This window comes from Clavelina lepadiformis, chromosome 4, assembly GCF_947623445.1.
Source record: "Clavelina lepadiformis chromosome 4, kaClaLepa1.1, whole genome shotgun sequence".
NCBI lineage: Eukaryota > Metazoa > Chordata > Ascidiacea > Aplousobranchia > Clavelinidae > Clavelina > Clavelina lepadiformis.
The window spans coordinates 3,817,276-3,840,407 of record NC_135243.1 but is presented as its reverse complement, the minus strand read 5'-3'; the positions used below and the strand labels follow the sequence as shown (position 1 = coordinate 3,840,407).

The window sequence follows — 23,132 nt, the reverse complement described above, 5'->3', positions numbered from 1 at the left end:
TACGTAAACGTTTAGATACAATCAAAGCATTGAACAAATTTAACGTGAAACTTGTTACGTTCCAAAGACATTGTTTTCAACACAGTTAAACTATGTACCCTACAGAGTATCAATAACTGGCTTCTAAAAGGAGTTCGACATATCATATCGGTTTTCCTTGACTGACGGCTGGTTAGGACATAGACATAGACATAGAGGTACCCAGCTTTGCAAACACAAAAGATGTATTGCACAGTACAAACGAATTTCCCATCCCCATTTTTTTTCATCAGTTTCACACGGGATTGCGTTTTTATATCAAGAACAGAATGAACCATCTGAATTAGTTCGAAACTGCCTGGAAAAGTTATTCGTATTTTTGACACATTTAACTGAAAATAGGCTTTAATTAGTCTTTCCAAACCCTTTGATAATTAATTAATCTTTTTTCACTAATTTTGTGAAAAATTTAAAACAAGTAATGAGACCTCTTAGCATTGCGGCTTTGATACGTTCGACCCAGGTCCATTTGCAGATAATTTCCTCAATAACACTTTACAATGTACTTTCTAAAACATATTATCAAAAATCTGCGTAGAATAGAGACATGGATACTTAAGAACGTTTGTTAACATGAATGTTTGCCTAAAAGTTTTAAGATTTTTCATAAATTTAAAATCTTAAACATTTCAAAAACACTCGTGTGACAAATTACAATTCGTTTGTGCATTACTTGTGTGAAGTATTACACAACTAACTCATCTGTCATAATGACTGCATATGGTTGCGGCTATTGTTGGAAAATGAGCGAGGACGATTGATGGTTGATGACTTGTTTTACTTCTGCTTCGATGATATGAGTTCTCATTTCTCAAACGGCGTGACAATGCTGTTAGTTGCTTAATTCTGTCTTTACAAATTGCTAAATAATAAAGTTCCCCTTTTATTTATTATAAGACACAAAGGTTTTCACCTTCGGGCAAAGCTTACTGAATGTTACATTGCGCGTGGTAACATGTGAGAACGGTAAAAGGAAAGATTGTAAACATTACATCGGTATATATATGTGACACACAAGTTCAAGTGAGGTAATTTATCTGAACGTCATTAAGGAGAGTTCAAGTCCGGTAAACAATTGAATTGCACGATACCAAAATAAAATTCAAGCATTTGAAAAAACAACTTGTGACTCGTGACGTAACCGTCATGCTCGATAACCTATTCTTTTATTAGGTAATTTCCCTAAAGCGTTTATGACTATGTCATCATTACATGAATTGATTGCTTTTCAACAAACAGGAACTACGTTGCTGGGAAGAACAGCATTTTCATTTCCTGATTTGCTGCAATTTGTGTATGCATTCGCTTGACATAATTTACCATAAAATAATCAAGAACTTAGGTAATTTAATCATAAAGGCTGAAGAAAGGTAGGGCTGGAATAGGCGTGCATAGCCTATTTTGCATTGAAGATTTTGTGCATGGGTACGGTACATGCTGCAAAAAATCGGCCCAGTGTCACTGTAAGGAGCATACAGTTGCAGGGTGACAGGCAAGCCTATAACTTGTCTGCATATATACAGTAGATGTTCTAGCCTATAAACTATAGCTTATTTCTTGGACAAATAACTAAAATTTGGGTGAGCAGAGTTTTTGGTTATATTTGGCCCAGTGCCAGGGCGGATTCCTTGCAATGCTAGCGCCGGAGGTCAGTTTGCTGTACAATTGCGCCAAAGACGTTATACGATCTCAACAAAAGGAGACACTGTGCACTTTTTCATCTAAACAAGACAAAAGCGGAAGAACATTTGAAGTGAATTGTTCTTGCCATGGTTGCGCGTGATTTAGCTGTGTGAAGTCAAACCGAATTTACGCCGTTTGACCATAACTCACTTGAGCAATGCTGACTCACATGCAATGTACCCAGGGCCCAGTGGCAGTTGAGCAGTTGCAGTTAGTTTTTAAGTCGGTTAAGGTTTAGCAGCCTAACTTATAAAAGTTTAGGTAATTCAATAAAAATAAAATTGACTAACTTGTGCACAGAGTTGCCGTTTTGCGCTATACTTTATGTTTTAACTATTAAGTTACCATAATTCAAATTTTGGCTTTACATTTATTGGTGCATTTATCCGGCGCAGTGAAAGCAGACTTTTCGGGTCTTGTGCAGAAGTACACAAGCAAATGATGTCACAGTTTCGATAGCTTAGGTCTAGTATATAATTGCTGCACGCTGTTGTGCGCTTCTGCACTAGATCCGACTTTTCAGTAGGGTTTTCACATGGATAGTTAGTTAAAATATATGTTTTACATTCTGCAGACAACGCTAAAGTCAGTTTGAAGAGCTTTTAGGTTTGGTTTATTTCTTAATTTGTTAACATAAAATGGCTCATTTAGAAAAAGTGTTTCAATATATTGACGACAATCAGAAGCTGTACGTGAAAAGACTCAGCGATGTTGTGGCGATCCAGAGTGTTTCGGCAGAGGCAGAGAAACGTGGCGAAGTGATACGGATGGTCGAGCACACGGCAGATGAGCTTCGGAAGCTTGGTGCCACAGCTGAGCTGGTCGACGTAGGTAAGTGATTGTCTTCATCAAGAGACCTTTGCTGTTTTACTCAATGTTTTACATCGTCTGGGAGCATTTTTGCAATTTAACCCTTTTTCCAATGTTTTAGTTGAAAATGTCATAAATAGTAAATTAATGCATTATAACAGAAGGTGTTATATATCTTACTGTCAGCCATCTTGAAAAGTTGGTTGCATCTCAATAATTTTTAAAACAAAAAGCATCAGTCGCTCACTCACCTTTGTAAACTTTCAATATAAATGGTCTAAAAACCTGTATACCTTCATATACACAACCTATAAAATACCTTCAAGGTAAATATGGTCTGGATATATGTGCGGTTTAAAACAATGAATATGCTACTTGCTGAGCTTTGAGTACAGACATATACGCATTGTGGAACTGGTTCTTAAAAAGCTTTGAATGACACTAGCAGTTGAGTAAAATTGTGGTTTTCAGTACAGCACCTCACGGTTATACATATTGTATATCTTGTACAAATATATCTTATGTACACATGTACACCGTTCTACCAAAACACTATTTAATTGCAAATGTAATCATAAAATGTTACCTGAAATACTTTCTAGGAAAGCAGACGATGCCAGATGGTCAGGTCATTCCCCTTCCTCCCATCATCCTGGCTATGTTGGGAAATGATCCGAAGAAGAAGACACTCTGTGTCTACGGCCATCTGGATGTACAACCTGCAAAGTTGGAGGATGGATGGGACACAGAACCATTTGTACTCACTGAGGTTAGGTTTTCATTTCTACTTGAATAGATTTGCATTTTAGTGAAGATTCTATATATGAGGTATTTTCAACGGGTGGGTTTTACCGTAAAGAGACTTGGTACCTCTCACGTTTGACAATTCTCTAATGCTACGCTAGTTGTTGAATTGCTTCTTCAACGCAAATTTATTTCTTAGTAACTGGTTTCAGCTTTTATTTTCATTGAATTTTATGCTTTTGTGAAAGACCATAATAATTTTTTTTTTAAATTTAATTCTAGGTTGATGGGAAATTCTACGGCCGGGGTTCCACAGATGACAAGGGACCTGTTTTGTGCTGGTTGAATTGCATTGAAGCGTATCAGAAGCTGGGCATAGAAATCCCAGTTAATTTGAAGTTTTGCTTCGAGGGAATGGAAGAATCCGGTTCCGAGGGTCTTGATGAATTGATTATGGCCAGGTTTGTTTCAAGTCTTCTGCATTCCAAAGAGTTCAGTTTGTTTAGATACATATGAGGAGGAGGAATGCAATTTTAGCGTTAAATCAGCCCCAAGACAAGAAAAATTTGCATTGCTCTAAAATGTCAAACACATTTAAAACTTTAAAGATATAAAAATAATAAACTTTGTTGATTGAATTGCATTAGGTTTTCTTACATAGCTTTTGTAGTCATTGAACATCATTAAATCAATTTATATTTTGTCTATCTTGCAACATTGCTTTTATGACTTTATCAGGAAAGACACATTTTTTGCTGATGTTGATTATGTCTGCATATCGGACAATTACTGGCTGGGTAAGAAGAAACCTTGCATCACCTATGGTCTGCGAGGAATTTGCTATTTCTTTTGTGAAGTCCAGTGTTCCACCAAGGATCTTCACTCGGGGGTAATTTGTTTCCTACTTCTTGTTATTTGCCAGTTTTTTCTCACAACAAATTTAGTCTTGGGCAATTCTCAACTAATTTTTATTCTGTTACCTGCCTGTTGCACTGTTTATGTGATAATTAACTACCTAGCTATAGTTATGAGACATTGGTACTATCGTCTTAATGTCGCTATCATTGTTAATGTGATCATTGACATTAGTCCTAAGAAGCATAGGTGCTTCTGCGAGTTGCACGTGTTGTGATGTTGGAAATTCCTCTTCTAGGTTTTCGGAGGAAGTGTCCATGAGGGAATGAGTGACCTCGTCGCGATTATGTCATCACTTGTCGACAAAAAAGGAAAGATACTTATCCCTGGCATCAATGAATCAGTTGCTGCGGTAACTTGCAACTTTGTCTTTCGTAATTGATGCATTGGAGTAAATAAAAATGAATTTCTTTTCATAATTCTAAACAGTAAATGTGTAATGGTTAAACTGATAGCCCAACTACTACACCTCTGCAAACTTTTTTTGTTTATTTTTATAGCGTTTTAAAGTTGTTAGCTTTGCTTAGTACAACCATGGTTTGGTAAAAGTTTGTGTTCTCTACTCAAAATGCTCATGAATTTCACGTTTTAAGAATTTTGTGTCTTAAATCTTTATAACAGGTGACTGACGATGAGTTAGTGTCGTACGATCCCATCGATTTTGACCTCGAAGAATACCGCAAGGATGTCGGTGTCGAACGTTTACTTCACGACAAGAAGGAAGAAATCCTCATGCACAGATGGAGATTTCCTTCCCTCTCTCTCCACGGAATTGAAGGTGACGAGTTTGATTTTAGACAAGAATAGAGATTATTGTTACTGTTGCTCCATTTGTACGCAACAGTACATTGCTGTTACTAGTTAAATCAGCATTACACACACTACCGCGTATGTATGTTAACATCGCTGCATGTCCATATCATGCTAAAGATGGTCAACTGTCAACTTAATCAATGTCAGGTGCTTTTGACGGTGCCGGAGCGAAGACGGTCATTCCCAGAAAAGTGATTGGAAAGTTCTCGATCCGTCTTGTTCCCGACCAGGAACCAGAGGAAATCAAGAAACACGTGAGTTAAAAAATCTTGTCGGTTCATCGACAATCCAAATCCGACAATTGTAAGAATTAAAACTGGTTTTGAATTATTAGGAGAGTTATAATTGTCGGGTTTGCATTTTCACATCATCATCATATTTGTCACATTTCGTTAGTGTAAATTGCTGTGAGTGTGCTTTATGCTTGAGTGTGTATCAGATAGTAATAGAACAAGTTATTCATGTATTGGCGTATAATAGTATTATATACACCTAAATGCATATTTTGTGTGCTGTATATGATTATGACTATTCATATGATTACATCCATGTCTTCTTTTATAGGTTTTCGCCCACGTTGAGAAGGTTTTTGCAGAAAGAGGGAGCCCCAATAAGTTAAAACTTGAAATGGGTCATGGGGGTAGGCCGTGGGTCTCTAACTTCAATCACCCTCATTATATGGCTGGAAGGAAAGCAATGAAGAAAGGTAACTCCTTTAAAACCACAATATTTATTAAACACTGATTTAATTCAGTTATTGTTTCTCCCATGCACAAAAGCGTTTGTTACAGCAATGGAAAGTGTGTAAAATTTTGTATAGTTTTCAATACAGCGCACAATATCCTTTATAAAGTAATAGTCAAGAATCTTTTTGTGCAGCTTGCAAATGTGTTCTGTGAAAACGTTTTTGTGTTATGTTGCCAAACAATGCCTTTGTAGTGTAAGGTCGGTCGGTTTGCCACAAACACTTGAAATGCTTTTATTGGCAACAGTAGATTAAATGTACAAAGACGCTCTTACGGCCAATCATATAAATAGATATATTATGAATAAATGCTTTACTGTATATCGAAATCAGTCACAGTTAAAGCATTGATGCAAAAACAAAACTTTGTTCGGCTTCAATGGGTAGCAAATGTCGAGTTAAAAGTCGCGACCTTCCAAGGAAAATTTATGACTATATAAAACCATCGGACTAACTCATAACATTGCTGAGTACGCTGCTCATTTGCTTCTGTTTACTAAGTCCAATTATATTTAGCGGAGCTTGCGTTTTTAGTGATTTCATGACGAAATGTTTTATGTTAGTTGTTGATTCTTTTAAAGGCCGTGCATGGGCTCTATCGCTAGCGTTGTAGGCACAATGCACACACATATGAGTGTAGAACAAACAAATTGCTGAATAAGATTAATCGTCGGTCAAACCGCTCCTGGCACCGAATTGGTGTCAATAAGACCACGCTACCACAGCACTTTAATGCCTCGCAACGTTGTACGAAGCTATTAAGTTAACTTGCGATCGTATTATGATGTCGTTGTATTCACCCTGACTAATGTCAATGTGCTGCACCTTTCACATTTACAAGTAGTGGACTGTTAATTTGTCATTAAACTTGGTGATACCATCAAATATATAATTGTGGTTCAATGCAAGTATTTTTATGACTGTTTGTGGCAAAAGCAAAAATTGCACATACAGACATGTTAATACGTCATCACCATTTATACATGCTGCACCATACCACCTTCATTCGCATAAGCAGCGCTGTTTTCAATGTGAAAGCATATTTGCAACTTTTTGCTTACACACTAATTTCTGTGTTCTTTATAATTGTAATCTATTGACATAGTCAGTGTGCTTCTACTATGGTTAGAGCACAACGCTTTTCTTAGTTTGAAGTAGATTTATTGTCACCAAGTTTACTGATTATTGGGAACATTTTCACAAAAGTCATGTTTTTATATGTTATTATTGAAGTATTTGGAATGGAGCCAGATCTCACTCGGGAAGGGGGAAGTATTCCGGTGACCTTGACCTTCCAGGAAGCGACCGGAAAGAACGTCATGTTACTTCCTGTGGGAGCTTGTGACGACGGTGCGCACTCGCAGAACGAAAAACTGGACAGGTGAAAAAATGTTCTCAGAAAGTCTATTTTTGTGTCTATGTCGATACAATGCACATAAAAGTGTATGGAGAGTGCGTAGGTGTGTAGACATGCGATACAAGGTTCTTGGAAGTGCAGTAGAACTCGCATATAACAGACAAGTCGGGAGCAGCGATATTTATCCTTTATACACGATTACCGTCATATACGAAATTTTCGTCCGGTCTAGAATTTTCATCCGATATATTCGGTTATCCGTTGTATGCGAGTTCTAATGTAGATCGAAGAGTTTGACCATCTAGTATTCATCGATCTTTGAAAGTCGCAGAACACCGGTCTTCAAATTTGAGCTATATTTGAGCATCAGTAACTGAAATTATACTAGGTATTATTAAAGATATTATTAAATATTATTGAGTTGCAACCCATAAACGTTTTCCAACTTACATCGCAGAGCCAATTACATCAACGGCATCAAAGTAATGGCGACTTACATCCATGAGGTGGGGCTGTTGAGTTAGTCGTCCAAATTACAACATCACGATCGGATAAAAATTCGTAACACTCGTTCTGTGTAATTACCATTTTTGCCTAAACATTTTACCCTGTTTTTGATTGTGACATCATATTCAATTAAGTTTGCAAATGATTACGTCGTTTTTAACTCACATAGTATGCATAATATTACGCCATTTTGAGTTGTAGCAACTGTAGAAGTTTGATTTTGTTTATGTGATCTCTATGGCAAAGTCGCTTTCTTGTCAACCGAGCATTCTACAAAGTTTTCTATTTTCATTGTCAGCAGAACTGATATGGAATGATTTTTAATTCTTGTAGATTCTTCGAAATATAATCAAAATTTTATGTATGAGAAAACAAAGATTTTTTCTCTGGTTTGTTTGTGTCTTGCGACTCGCACAAGGGCGGTTTCTTCCGATCTGAAAGTGCAGGATTCCAGGGATTGGAATTTTGTTATAGTACACGCTGTGCCGCGTTATATGTGGAACCTTCTGCATAACTAGAAATTTCTATGAAAGTGTTTGACTTCAATTTTGCGCTTTCAGGAGGCGTCAAACACCAAAAAATGCCATAAAATCTTTGTTTGTTTTATTATACAGTAAATTTACTGCTAGGGTAATTCCCAGGCTAGAAAACAACGCCAACCATGCTGCATTCTGATTGGTCTAAAGATGTTTTTTAAAGCCCTACGTAGGACGTCCTACAAAATCATAGAGATCTTAGTTTTAAGTCTAAGTTTCTTATGTGGTAGCCTAGATAGAGCTTTTAGGCTAGGTAACAGTAAAAACTCTCGTTTTTAAGTAAGAAATACGCGATGACGTTTTTGGACATTATACGTGCTATTTCCCCGGACTCTTAGGTCTTAAATCATAGGTTTTACCAATATACCTCCATATGTAAGGCTACTGACGAAATCTGAAACTTCACAATCCTGTCAAAATTTTACGAGTTGTTAAAGCACAGCATGTTTAATTCATTATATTATCACTGAGAACGAGTCAGTTGTATTTCTACACGAATAAAATAGAACTTTTTTACTTTTTAATGTTATTTATTTGTTTACTTTCCTAGCTGTTACCAATGCAAAGTGGGAATCGATTCGTTTATTACACATTAGCATCTACAACAAAAAGCCTAAGTTTGATTTAACTTTGAAATTGCATCACAGGTTTATGTACATGCTATGCTCATTGATCATAGTGTATTCAGCCAATGGGTATTTTCATTCTATCAGCCATTGGCTGTTTGGGTGATTCCATAAGTAGATTATTATCTACTGTTTAATTAATCTAGTAATACTCTGTCTTATTTTCGGCTTTATTAGTAAAGTTGTTTCATAAAACCTTAAAAACAATAAATTTTTTAGGTTTATTATCTACATAGAGAATTGCATGAAATCATTTGATTCTGTCTGCATAATTTTACAATTGTAAATATATTTTTTTTCTATGTTTTGTCTGTATAAAAATAAATAACCTTATAATAATTATAATAATTTTTGTCGATAATTCAAGTCGATGACAAGCCTGTGACTTCCAAGCTTTTTCTCATCAGCAATAACCAGGCACTTTCATTCGTGGCGTGTGGCAGCAATTCTTCTTGGCGCCAGACATTAAAGAAGCCACCACTGTGTTCCACCACAGAGTCATCAAGGAGAAGTTTAAGTAGGGGCTGATAGCCGTAGTAGACGTCCCTGAGTGAATAGTTTTGAAATTAGTGAAATTAAACCAACAAAAAATTGACTCAAAACACTGTCCAATTGCGTACTTTTAATTCGAGCTTATTTGATAAAGATCTTGTTTCATAACAAAAGTTTGTAAAAGTTTTAATATAATACAGTAGAAATCGCCTATAGTTGCTGGGGGTATAAAGTGACAACTATTGCAACGTCCAATTTGCGAACCGTATGCTTTATATGCTTCTATTCAAATGACTTGGCCTATATAGTCGCTTGTTTGTAAAAACCCTTTGACTACAGTGACACCACACTTCTGTGTAATGAACTCCTCGTAAGTCAAAAGCTGGTTGAAAAATGTTAACGAAAACCAAACCAAAGAACGATTTTTGATTTTCAAAAAAATAACTGGCTTGGCACAAAAACATGTTATTACGTAGCCTGCTCTGCCCCACCTTGATTTAAACTGATCGTTGTATTTGTTAAGTTGTCACTGGTTCGTGGGCTCTTACGCATATAAGCTATCACGTCATGCAGTAGCCTACATTTTGACAAGATTTTATAGTCTTTGCATTGCACTGTAAAAGCCGATTCAGTAAATATTGCTATGTACCTTGGCTTCATCTACAATGACACTTTTTCAGACACCCCTTCAGGTGTCGCTATAATATAATTTCTACAGTTTACATATAAACTAATCAAACAGAATTAAGAGAAGACATAATGTATCCATGTGTATTAAGCTATGTCGCAGCTACTCAAAAATAAACTTACCGCCCCCAAAAAAGCAGTTGGATAGAAGAAATAATTCGCTGTTTAAAGCTATAGTAATAAGAAAGTCCTTCTGTGATGACGTATCCTGCAAGTATTAAAAAGTAGCTCAATGAGTTGAAAAAACTTGGAAAAGCACAAGAATGTTTATTGTCAGATGATTGAGGAGAGACATTATTGAAATCGCTGGTTTATTGGTTAGAATCAGCTTTTAGTGGCTACTTCCTGATTGTGCTTTATCGTATAGGCGGTTCAAAACAAACCCTATCTCTCCTTCCCGGGTAACTGCCAATGGCGAGTTTGTAAAATGGAAGCTATCACCGTTTTAGTTTTGCTGAGTTTCAATCTCCCATTTCTAGAAGTCAGCCGATAGAGTAGTCTGAGCTGCACCCGAACGCCCTCATGAGTTCGTTTAAAAAGGGAAAACGTGGTCCCGGCAGAGCTTTCTTTTCGTGTTATCTACTCCTTGCTCAATTTGCTTGGCATAAAAAGCTTTGTACTCATATAGCAATGGATCAAAAAGACACTCTTAATTTTTAACCACTCTGAGTTTAATTTCTTACAAGCTCTGTGATGGTGATGAAAAAAGAAAAATAAACGCTCTGTTTTTAGTTAACACAAGCATCTTACCTCAAAAAAGTAAAATTAGCGAAGGCGAATTTAAAGCTAAATAAATGAGTTAACAAAAAACTCCCACCTGGGTTAAAAATATAAGCTGTGATGTCATAAGCTTTCAGTTTACGAGTGAGGTTGTGTATGAATTGGATGTCAGCAAGGTCAGCTTTGCCGTACATGAGGAAAGGATCCACGAAACCTTTGGGGTCTTTGGTCAGGTCAGATTCCTTGACTTCTACATATCTAATTAATAATTATACATGACTATATTAATAATTACATATTCTAGCATCAACTATTACACAGCATTCATTGAGAACACGTTCAAGTATCTTACTATGAATATGTGTTAAATTGGTGTATATATATATATCATATGTTGGCAAGCTCTGACTTGTATAAATCTGATGTGAGGTCTATGATTCGGACCGGTCTCTCAGCACTTTGTTTCTTCATCTTATCCAGGAGCAGGTTGATGAGGAGAAAACGAGAGAAGTAGTTGACGACTAAAATGCGATTTATTCCATATTTGGTCATGCCTTCCAGTACCATACCTGCATGGTCATATGCAGATAAAAATTTTACGGGGTTCCATTGTGTTTATTTAAAATGAAAGTTTCTGGAAATTCAAAAATTATTAAATGATAATCGCCTGCACTGTTGACGAGATAGTCAAGATGCTCTTCGCTTTCTACAAATTCTTTTGCAAATTTTTTCACAAAATCAAAATCCTCAAGATCCACTTGCATTACACGAACCTGAACAAAAGGTAAACTTTATTCTCAACGCCATCGTGATAATAACAGATATCACTTACGTCATGGTTGCCGCTTTCTTTAACAATTTCATCTTTTACTTTGTTTGATTTCTCCAAATTCCTTGATGCGATGACAACACGAGCTCCTCTCTTGGCAACGTCCATCGCCAGCGCTTTCCCAATCCCAGAGTTTCCACCTGTATATTTTAATATTGACCACGACAACTAGTTGAGTTATCAAACATATTTCAGTACCAACCAGTGATAAGAACGGTCTTTCCATTCAAGTTCTTGTCACTTTCATAAAGTGGTCCTCGCTTCACACAACACCGTGTAGCACAAAACTTGTCCATGAGTTAAAACTATTATTTTCTCATTTAACCTAAATCAATAAAAGTGAGCATTCAAAAAGTTTAAACTTCGGTTCTGAGTTTATGAGATAAATTTATTCGTCGGTCAAACGGCTCCTGGCACCGAAATTGTGTCAATATGTCCACGCTACCACAGCACTGTAATGCCTTGCAACGTTGTCCGTTGTCAATCGTACTTTCATTGTACTGTCTTCTATAGCGTTCTTCAAAAGACCTGAAATTTTGAAAAATCTGTCATCTTTTTCTTCTGAGTAGTCCCCCATGTTATGTTTCAATTCATCAAGGTGAGCATGTAGTACGTATAGTTTCAGTGACATCCTGCATCCCGTCTTCTAATATTCATCCACAAGTTCCCTGTAGCTCATTCTAATTCAACTAGTAATATCCAACAACCACTGCCAATGACAGCATGAATGACAAACGTTCTTAAGTATTCATGTCTCTATTCTACGCAGATTTTTGATAATATGTTTTAGAAAGTACATTGTAAAGTGTTATTGAGGCAATTATCTGCAAATCGACCTGGGTCCAACGTATCAAAGCCGTAGTGTTAAGCGTGACCCGACACCTTATCGAAAGACACTTTATCGAACGACACTTAATCGAACGACACTTTATCGAAAGACACTTAATCGAACGACACCTGATCGAAACGACAGTTGATCGAAAGACACTTTATCGAACCGAAAGTTGATCAAACGACACTTTATCGAACCGACAGTTAATCAAAACGACAGTTGATCGAACGACACTTTATCGAACCGACAGTTCAAGCAAGATTTTTGCGTGTTTCTCAAACATTGAAACAAAGGGCTATTGAAACAGCTATCTGTCCATGTTTGTTTGATAAAGTTAGATTTTGTAATTTTTGAGATATTGTGATATTTATATAATTTTGCTCTCTCTCCGCATTGAAACGTATTACTCATTTACGCACCAATAACTTGACTAACTATTCTTTTTCGTTCTCTTTTCACAGCGGGGGCGCGGCGTAACAAGAAGAATTTATAGAAATGTGTCACTTTTAGAAATACCTAATTTACACTAAATTCACTTTCTTTAGTTTTACAATTATGATGTATACAGGAAGCCAGATGATGTTTCTACTAACCTGTAATAATCTCATCGTCTACGACGCATAGGTTTCTAGTAATTAACGATTGCAAATGTGTGTGCGGGGTTGGCCACACCTAGTTTTTTTAGTAAACTCGCGAGCCTGGTTAGGATAGGGTTAAAAGATCCACAATTTATTGAAACAACTGACGATATGCACTGTTAAAAGAACGACAATTTATTAAAAGAACTGACAACATGCACTGTTAAAAGCACGACAACTGACGAAGTGCACATTTCAATCGCATTCATTTAATCACAAGTTGTGTGCAATTGCTCGAAGATAACTTTTTATGTCCATATTTGTTGAGTCATAATTTTCAACTATGCTCCTCAGACGTTGGTTGACAGCGTCGTAGCGCTTCTTCCGTGGTGGGCCATCGATTCCAGCACTCAATTGTTCAATTAACAATTCGTTGGAACCTTGTTCCTGCTTAATTTTTTTGACGAGTCTGCGAAGCGTCGGATGGGATATTGAGACACGCTTGCTGAACGCATTGTGCCATCCTTCAATGCTATTATTCGTTCGTGGAAGGTCATCTTGAACCCGGTGGAAGACATTCCAACATCGGATAGGAAATAGAGGTTGACGACGATTCCTGCGACACAATCGTCCAATCCAAGTATTTTCAAAATAGTCAATGTATTCAGACAAGTGCTGCTCATCGTCGTCACTGAACGTGGCCAGGAAGTCCTCGAACCGTTGTACAACGTCTTCAGGCGGAACGAATGCCAGTGCCTGGAAGCATTTTATGCGAAGGGCGTGCTCTGCATCTTCATTGAACCACCGCTGCAGAGAGAGAGCCTGAATTTTCCGGAAGCTACATTGGCCAAAATGGAAAAGGCAGCCGAGAATTTCTGCCCGAGGGAAGCTGGAAGGAAGAGCATTATATGCTGCCATTTCAAAGTCTATTGTTACGGTTTCTGGGGCTATTCCTGGTCGCTGTTGTTCCAATAAACCAAAGATGCGATTGTACACAGCTTCAGATTTGTTCTCGGTAACGGTGTATACGAGTGGCACCGTGCGATTTTCATCGACCAGCGCGTGTATCGTGTACAGCTGGTATCCAAGTGGGGCAACATCGAATGTACCGTCACAAAACCAATTAGCGCATTTGTTCAGTATATCCAGATTCTTTTGAGACGCAAACATATAGAATTCGTTCTCATCGTCTTCCTCGATAACGAAGGCTTCTCCCCTCGGTGTCACGCGGAGTTCATCCATCAAGCCGATTCCTTCTGGACATACGCGCTTTCGCTGTATCATCCGCTTTAATGATGTTGCTTTAGGGAGAGCACCAGCGGTGGCTAAGGATATATCCTGCGTTTCCCTCTGAATAATGTTTGAGGTACGTTCATCTGAATTGATTGCTCGATCTCGCATGCTGGCTTGTGCTCTTGCAACTATAACACGTGCAGGGTTTGGTGGATGACTGTGTTCAGATGGTGCTCTCTTGAGGCTGTCGTCCTCGGCTGTGGATAGACGGCTTTTGCATTTGAGGTAGTCCTCACATCTCCAGTAAGTTACGCCATTTGTTGTTTTGTCACGAACGTACAAGAAACCGTCCAAGGCCAACTTTCGTTTGCCTTTATCACTTAAAATGAATTCCATTTCGATATGTATACAATCGTTATTAACGTGGAAAAAATTACAAGAATTCTTAAGATGTCTAAAATCAAATAGTGTGGAAATGTAAGTATACACAATATGATCAAATAATGTAATTATAATAGTCATATAACTCATAAATAGGGCAACCAGTTTTTTGACCCAAAAATTTTTAACTTTGACCTTAAAATTTGCAAAGTTTGACCTTTATTTTGCAACTTGCCTCATTGACAACTTGATGCCTCATTAATTACCTGATGCCTCATTAATACTATAATTCACACTCACTTCAGTATATTACACCACATTGCTGCAATCTCAATCGTACCAATCACAAAAAGAGCAAAATATTTGTGTTCACACTTCAACAACACAGCATTAAAGTGACACTTGATGCTGCTTGCTTTGTGAAAGTTTTTCAACATCTGGTGGCAAGTCATATGAAGCAAGAGCCAGAACATTTTCTAAATAGGCGTCGGAAATGCGTGATCTTAGCTTGCTTTTCGTGAATTTCATTGTTGAAAACATTTGTTCACATGTGTACGTGCTACCAAGCATCGAAGCCATTTATTTTGCGCTGTCGGTCAAGCTGGGATAAAGACCACTTTCAAGAAGCTACTTTGTGTAAAAGTCAGACAGCGACATGCCCCTTGCTATTAAATTTTGCCTTCAATTCCTTACTCTTTGTATCTATAATGACTAGTCTAGTCTACTGTACAGACAATCTCGTACTTAGTAATTCTCGTGCGTATTCTTGTGATATCTTATTAATATGTGGGCGGGCCGGCCGCCATGCGAAATCGAACACTTTATGATACAAATATAAAATATAGATATAAAATATAAATCGTCAACTTTATGATATATACATCACAATTCATTAATGCACACCATTACAAAGACCGCACATCACAATGGCTCATTGTTCCAATGTTTGAGAAACACGCTAAAATCTTGCTTGAACTGTCGGTTCGATAAAGTGTCGTTCGATCAACTGTCGTTTTGATTAACTGTCGGTTCGATAAAATGTCGTTCGATCAGCTGTCGTTTCGATAAAGTGTCTTTCGATCAACTGTCGGCTCGATTAACTGTCGTTCGATAAAGTGTCTTTCGATCAGCTGTCGTTTCGATCAGGTGTCGTTCGATAAAGTGTCTTTCGATAAAGTGTCTTTCGATAAGGTGTCGTAGTACCAGTGTTAAGAGGTCTCATTACTTGTTTTAAAATTTTCACAAAATTAGTGAAAAAATATTATCAAAGGGTTGGGAAAGACTATTTAAAGCCTATTTTCAGTTAAATGTGGCAAAAATACGAAAAACTTTTCCAGGCAGATTTGAACTATTTCAAATGATGATCCCAATCTGTTCTTGATACAAAAACACAATCCCGTGTGAAGCTGATGAAAAAGAATGGGCATGGGAAATTCGTTTGTACTGTGCAATACATAATAAACATCTTTTGTGTTTGCAAAGCTGGGTACCTCTATGTCCTTCACATAACCAACCGTCAGCCAAGGAAACCCGATATGATATGTCAAACTCCTTTTAGGAGCCAGTTATTGATACTCTGTAGGGTACATAGTTTAACTGTGTTGAAAACAATGTCTTTGGAACGTAACAAGTTTCACGTTACATGGAATCGAAAATTTGTTCAATGCTTTGATTGTATCTAAACGTTTACGTATCAGTAAAAGAGCATACCTGTCTGGTTGTTCTGAGAAAACCACTATTTGTTCAATTTTCTTCTTTTACACCAGCATGCGGATCATCAGATACAGCCTTAACTACATGGACAAATCCCGAATTTACTTTTTTATGTACAAAACACGCAATTTTTTGTTTATTTCTGCTTCGATATACGTAATTCAGCATATACTTTCGGTCTTAGGATATTTCACGAAACACACGAGTAATGTGCTGACTCAAATTGGCTTCTAAGGACTGAAAACGCAGAAACAGAATTTTAACGAAACGTCATCATGCTTGAAACAGAATCTGAACAAATAGTAAGTTACAAACATAAAACTGGAATGTGGGCTTCGTGGTACAGGTTTGAGTTATACGCCAATGCAATAGAAATCAAATAAGCCACGATATCAAGAATACAGATAATTGCTCATTACATATACCAACAGTAAAAAAGCAAGCGAAAAAAGCAAGCGAAAAAAACAGCGATGAATGCAAAGTGTCTGAATATTTTCAAGGTAGACACAGAAATTGTCTGAATATAAATACAAAAGCGCTCATACATTGTAGCATGTGATTTAAACTTCAAATAAAAATAAAAACTTAACCCCATAAACTATTTTTATTATGAAGCAACAATGGCTTTTTAGACAAATTCTGACGGCAGAGGTCAGCATCTTTGCTTTATTCAGCAAATAAATCTACTATTTCTATAGTAGATACAGGTTTGGACACGGATGAGGATTTTCCTCTTGAGACCTTGTTGTACAAGATTTCCTTTTTAGAGGATTGAAGATTGACGGTCAAAATATTTCACGATTGCATTTTATTTTCATTTCCGGGTCACGTTTTTCCAATCAAGTCAATCCTGGAGGATGGACAAAGATACCGAACCTCGAAATCGCGACAAAAACCGTCCTCTTGGTCGCGATTGTCGCAAACCAGCCCGTGGAACACGCTGAAACGCTTCAAAACGACTCCAGATCTTTCAGCGGGAATGGTCGTGTTCGCCACTCGGCCTTCGATTAAGAGAGGACGTCTGAAGAGTGAAAATGATGATAATAAGTCTTTCATTGCTGTCTGATAACTGTTTACAGGTTAATTGCAGTGATATCATCTTTGTAATCAAGTTTATATAAACTGATTCGAAACATTTTTGTATGTTTAATTTAATGCTGATCTGATATATGATTAATTTACTACAACTTTATGATTTATAACTGAAAAAAACCTCTAAAGTGTTTAAAAAAAGCTGAAGTACACACGAAATAAATTCGTAGATAACCTACGTATATGCTGAGAAACTAAATCAAGAATTACGACAACTGTTTTTATGCTGACTTGTTTAGACCTATCAAAAATTAAATGAAAGTTGTTGTTTACCGGCAAACTGGAAAACCCAGATTTCTAGCGTAGTTGGGTGTTTCAACGTCATAGAAGCCTTTTTGGGGATTTCCCAAATTTAACCACGGGGTCCATCGCTTGCTGGGGTTTGATTTGCTGGCGTCAGAGTTGAGATAATATTTCTTAGACTCTATTTCTTCGCGGTAATCTGAAACATAAAAAATTTTTTCAACGATAACAAAGAACTCGTTCGTTGTAGACAGATGGGTTTTTGACCCGGTGGGCTAAAATAATTTTTTATCTTTTACTTTTCAAGTATTAAGTTAACAATTTTTACATAACAATGTAGAAAATAAATATAATCAATAACTAAGACACGAAATTGATTACACTCTGATGATATAAACAAAAGGGTAAAGAAAGACACAAAAATTAATATTTGATGTTCACCTATGGGGCAGTAAAAGCGGACCTTGTAATCCCTGCATTCACCGTCCTCTTGGTCCGCGCCTCTGCACACCAAACCATGGCGTGGGTTTAAGGCGGCGAACACCTGCTTCGAACGAAAGGCAGATTCCTGAAATAAAACAAGAAAAAAATGAGTTATAACATGTTGAGTTTTTGTGAAAAGAACTCTGGAGAAATATGTTTTGTTGTTTATGTCGGGTTTATTTTGTTGTAACGTATTCATTGTTTCAGAAACACATAAGAAGAAAAAGATAAGAAACAAAACATAAGAAGAACAAGAACACTCATAAAATGCTTTCTTTCGCAATGATTTTTGCCGTTTGCAAGTCGCATAATCGCAGTAAAAAAAGCACGATGCTATGAAATAACAATTTCGCCGAATGAGGACTTTACATGATTTTTAGTCCTAGCTTGCATTGCTATTGGAAACCCGCAAATATCATCCGGTCTCTCCGCTCGTAGAAGGTCCAAACTTTCGATGTCATCTTTATCTCCATCTAGCGGCGAGTCTCGGTCGAGCCATGATGTCCAATAATACATGAGGTCTTTAAAGGATTGAAGATTTATCTTTCTTTGAAATTTTATTTCAGAAGCGACGTAACATCAACATAAAATCAATGCGTTTATCTTAGATGTGATAAACTACTAAATTTGCAAGCTATTAATTGTAGGTAAAGAAAAAAATTTCATGTTATTTCATTTTAAAGAATTTAAATTTCTGCTTCATTTGAATTTCAGTTGAAATTTCATAACATTCTGTTTTTCCAACTGTAAAAAGTCAAATAATTGTTCATAAAAGCACAAGTCTGATGCCTTTATCTAAGAAATTGCTCTTACAATTTTCCAGAAATTTACTTACTTTGCTTTGAGTTGGGAAACGTACCGCCGTCAATCGAGCCTTTTGGACATAGAAATCTTACTTTCCGTCTGTACGGTTGCAGTTTTGAAATGGCCGCAATCTGAAATAAATAAAATGTAAAATAAAAAACTTGCAAATTGTCTAAACCTTATCGGTTAAACATTCGTTATTCACACATTGCATTTTTGTTAAGTTTACTGTTAAAGTAGTTCATGTGCTTTCCTATATAAAGAACAAACAACCAAACACATGCAGCGGCGTTGTAAATATAATTTTGACTCATGCCTCTGTTTTTAATGGACTCCTGCAAACACTGTCTGGATCACGTGCCAAAACCTTCACCAAAACTTTGTCTTCAGTGTCATTATGACAAGGCAACCATCTCGTCCAATCACTTTCTGCGATAAAAAGTTGGTAAATTTTAAAGTGAGACTCAGACTCGGTCAGAAGTATACCAAGTCATAGTCATAGCCTAGTCATTAAACTCGATTCAAGTCGAGCTTTTCAGAAGAAATGATCCGAGTGAAGTTGAGTTGTTATCTTCAGTCAAAGTCACACAGAAAGTAAAAACACTGTTTCAGTCAACGAGACGTTTGAGAAACGTTTAGAGGTTTTGAAAATTTACTTCGTTTTGCTGCGTCAATGTACGCGTTCATAGACAAACAAGCTTGTTTTGAAGCAACATTTTAATATGTTTGTACGAAAGAAAGAAAGTTTTTTTTTATCGGAAATCTGAAACTTTATCAACAAGAACTGACCTAAGTCAAGTCAAATGTTTGCAAAAATTGACTCGAGGCATATTGGAGTCAAGTCACCGACTCGAATCGTTACGCCTCTTGTCCCAAGATAAACCCTTGATATAGACAACAATGACAACAATGACAACAGGCATAACAGATAGCGTATGTCATTAACTTAGAAATGACCTACAAATCAACAATTAAAATTAAACATTTTGATCAAAAGTATTATATTAAATGCCTTGCAAGGTAAATCGGTCAATACTTCACTTGGTCAAAAATACACCAATTACCGCATTTACAAATTGTCCAATTGCCTTTACCTTGTACGTGATTGTGAGCTTTCCAACTGGAGATTTTCATCTGTGGAAGTGCTGAACACCGTACTCTCGTGTTTGACTCTCCCTGCAACTCCATAGCGCTAGGTGGCATCATCTTCATTCCTTCCATGTTGTCGCAAAGTATTCGGCTTAAACGGACTTTCCTTATTTCGCTAAGTTGCTCTAGATGGAGAGCAACAGATAATTAATCATCAAGATTGATAAAAAAAAACTAAAAGTGGAAATTGAAGATAAACAGGAGAATAAAATGGAGCCTAAAAAGGAAGAAGATGACATCACCGTAAAGCAAAGAAAGATTGCTCCAAACGAACACGTCTTTCGACAAAGTTGTAACGTTCAATTTGCACATTATTCAACGAAGAAAATAACGCGACCAAAAAGCCCAAATAAAAACGCAAATCTCAATATTGAATTAAACAAGCGAACAAAATGGCCGACATGTACCACGATTAACTGCGCAAATCAAACATCTTGAATTTAAACAGAAAAAAATTGACTGTTAAGAGTCAGTCACATACCTTCATTAAAAATTCCTGGATTTTCAAACCAATACCGATCTCCTTTCTTCAAGTCTCGGAACTGGCTGGCAATGATGCAACCGAACGTGGGACCTACTGTGGCGCCGTGTAGCGGTGTTTCAGATATCCCTCCAACATACAAGTCTACGTCATCGACATTTCTACAAGAGTTAAATTTAATATTGAAACAGCCGTGAAGCTCGAAACATCAATTTCGCCTTATTTTTATGTTTATTGGCACGTTTATGAAAAGATTACGTGTACCGGTACTCAAGCGCAAGACTACTCATAGTTTTACTCAAGAAACTACAAAGTTTTTTCAAGTTCGAGTCCTCACTCATATATCAAATATCGTAATAAACGATATCGTAGCAGCATGATACAATGATACAACAATACAGCACAATGATAATCGCCTGCACTGTTGACGAGATAGTCAAGATGCTCTTCGCTTTCTTCAAATTGTTTTGCAAATTTTTTCACAGAATCAAAATCCTCGAGATCCACTTGCATTGCACGAACCTGAACACAAGTTAAAATTTATTCTCAACGCCATCATGAAAATAACAGACATCATATACCTCATGGTTGCCGCTTTCTTTAATAATTTCATCTTTTACTTTGTTTGATTTCTCCAAATTTCTCGATGCGATGACAACACGAGCTCCTCTCTTGGCAACGTCCATCGCCAGCGCTTTCCCAATCCCAGAGTTTCCACCTGTTTATTTTAATATTGACCACGACAACTAGTTGAGTTATCGAACATATTTCAGTACCAACCAATGATAAGAACGGTCTTTCCATTCAACTTCTTGTCGCTTTCGTAAACTGGTCCTCGCTTCACATAATTCAACCAGTAATATCCAACAACCACAGCAATGACAGCACTAACCAAACATTCAAACAACATTTTCTACATAAATTATCCTATTAAAGTAAAGGTAGCAGATATAATAAGGCATGTAAACTGAAATTACTGAAAATTGAATAAAATTTATCTCAGCGGTTGTAATGTTAAATCGCGCGCTGGATCATTCTCTCAAGTAACGGATGAAACACGAACGTTACTCGCGTAATGTGGGGATAAGTAATAACGGTGTCGATTGAAATAAAACATTAAATATCTAAAATAATGGAATAGTCAACCAACTAAAATCATTCAGTCCCAAAACATTATGAAAATGTACCGGGGATGTCAGCAAAGAACCAACGAACGACAACCGGCGACCAACACTCAATGGGTAGTGTCATGACCTTGGAACTTAAGTATAGAACCAAAGAGCAACTAAGGCTTTATTAAACAGAATAGTGCTAGTTCCAAAATATAATTAGTTACGTAAGACGTGACTGTAAACTATATAACACTTACATAGATAAACTCTTAACATTAAGCAGCCGAACACTCCACACTACGCTTACTACTGAATAACGTCGTACCGATGAACTAACAAAACTCACACAAAACGCAAGATTCAATTAAGGCGGCGTGATTATGCGCGAGGTAGATAAGGAAAAGCCATATCACCACAGGTAACAAATGTCGAGTATGTTAAAAGTCGCGACCTCCCAAGTCTCCGACATTGCTCCGACTCATAACATTGCTTCTGTTTACTAAGTCCAATTATATTTCGCTGAACTTGCGTTATTAGTGATCGCATAACGAAATGTTTTACGTTAGTTATTGATTCTCTTAAAAGCCGTGCATGGGTTCAATCGCTAGCGTTCCAGGCACAATGCACACACATATGAGTGGAGAACAAACAATTTGCTGAATAAGATTAATTTTCGGTCAAACTGCTCCTGGCACCGAACAGGTGTCAATAAGACCACGCTACCACAGCACTTTAATGCCTCGCAACGTTGTACGAAGCTATTAAGTTAAATTGCGATTGTATTATGTTGTCGTTATAATCACCCTGACTAATGTCAATGTGCTGCACCTTTTACATTTACAAGTACTGGACTGTTAATTTGTCATTAAACTTGGTGATAACTTAAATTATATGATTGTGGTTCAATGCAAGTATCTACTTAAAACTAACGTAAAAACTTCCGGCAAACATTCATGATAAGACATGGTCCTCGAGATACGATATGAAGTAGTTAACATCCCTTCTGCATTGACGATGAGCATCAGCGATTACAATCAACTTATCTGTCCAATCAAAGTAACTTTGCATTAGTAATTAGATTTAAACAGATAAGCGTAACTTGCTTCAAGCTACAACCAGGAAGGCTACAGTATAACAAGGCATAGACATCTTACATGCTAGTTTTATTGTATAAGCAAGGGATCTCAGTGGACTCTCATAAGTAAACACGGAAGTTTCATGAAGTTTTATGTTTCATGTAATCCAGGCAAAGTACAAAGTTGTCTATGCTCAGCTTCTACAAAAAATAGCATCTAAAAATAACAAAAAACAATTGAAATTTGCAGTATTTTCCTTGGGAAATGATTAGCCTATTTACTATGAAAGTTTTTTCGTTGCCGTGTACTTATTCTTCAGTGTGGTCGATTTTAGGCAGTCAGCGTGCTGCGTAAGTGTGTGGCAGCTATCAGCGTTGATTACGACGTATAAAGCCGCGTGTTTCGCAGGCAATTGTAAGTTATCTACTGTAAGTACTTATGTAAGAGTTAGT

At 36.9% G+C, this 23,132-nt stretch overlaps 2 protein-coding genes and 1 pseudogene across 3 annotated transcripts; 1 reads left to right on the top strand and 2 right to left on the bottom strand.

The window, feature by feature from the left end:
- The first annotated feature begins 2,300 nt into the window (after positions 1-2,300).
- On the top strand, positions 2,301-7,953 carry LOC143451600 (cytosolic non-specific dipeptidase-like). Its single transcript, XM_076952296.1, has 10 exons — positions 2,301-2,553; positions 3,135-3,301; positions 3,559-3,737; positions 4,015-4,165; positions 4,430-4,543; positions 4,813-4,969; positions 5,152-5,258; positions 5,569-5,710; positions 6,983-7,130; positions 7,564-7,953. The coding sequence occupies exons 1-10, from the start codon at positions 2,361-2,363 to the stop codon at positions 7,628-7,630; spliced, it is 1,425 nt and encodes a 474-aa protein (XP_076808411.1). The 5' UTR covers positions 2,301-2,360; the 3' UTR covers positions 7,631-7,953.
- Positions 7,954-10,693: 2,740 nt separating this feature from the next.
- On the bottom strand, positions 10,694-14,542 carry LOC143451847 (retinol dehydrogenase 11-like; annotated as a pseudogene). The gene is made up of 7 exons (XR_013114911.1): positions 14,284-14,542; positions 12,185-12,212; positions 11,706-11,770; positions 11,507-11,643; positions 11,327-11,447; positions 11,084-11,231; positions 10,694-10,932 (listed from the first exon to the last, which is right to left on the bottom strand). The product of XR_013114911.1 is annotated as a retinol dehydrogenase 11-like (transcript).
- Positions 14,543-16,321: 1,779 nt separating this feature from the next.
- LOC143453323 (uncharacterized) lies at positions 16,322-21,409 on the bottom strand. Its single transcript, XM_076954605.1, has 11 exons — positions 21,273-21,409; positions 21,074-21,210; positions 20,830-21,014; positions 20,493-20,653; positions 19,957-20,136; positions 19,179-19,291; positions 18,894-18,993; positions 18,428-18,579; positions 18,017-18,143; positions 17,606-17,774; positions 16,322-17,261 (listed from the first exon to the last, which is right to left on the bottom strand). Exons 1-11 carry the CDS (start codon positions 21,400-21,402, stop codon positions 17,066-17,068), a joined length of 1,650 nt encoding a protein of 549 aa, XP_076810720.1. The 5' UTR covers positions 21,403-21,409; the 3' UTR covers positions 16,322-17,065.
- Positions 21,410-23,132: the final 1,723 nt, after the last annotated feature.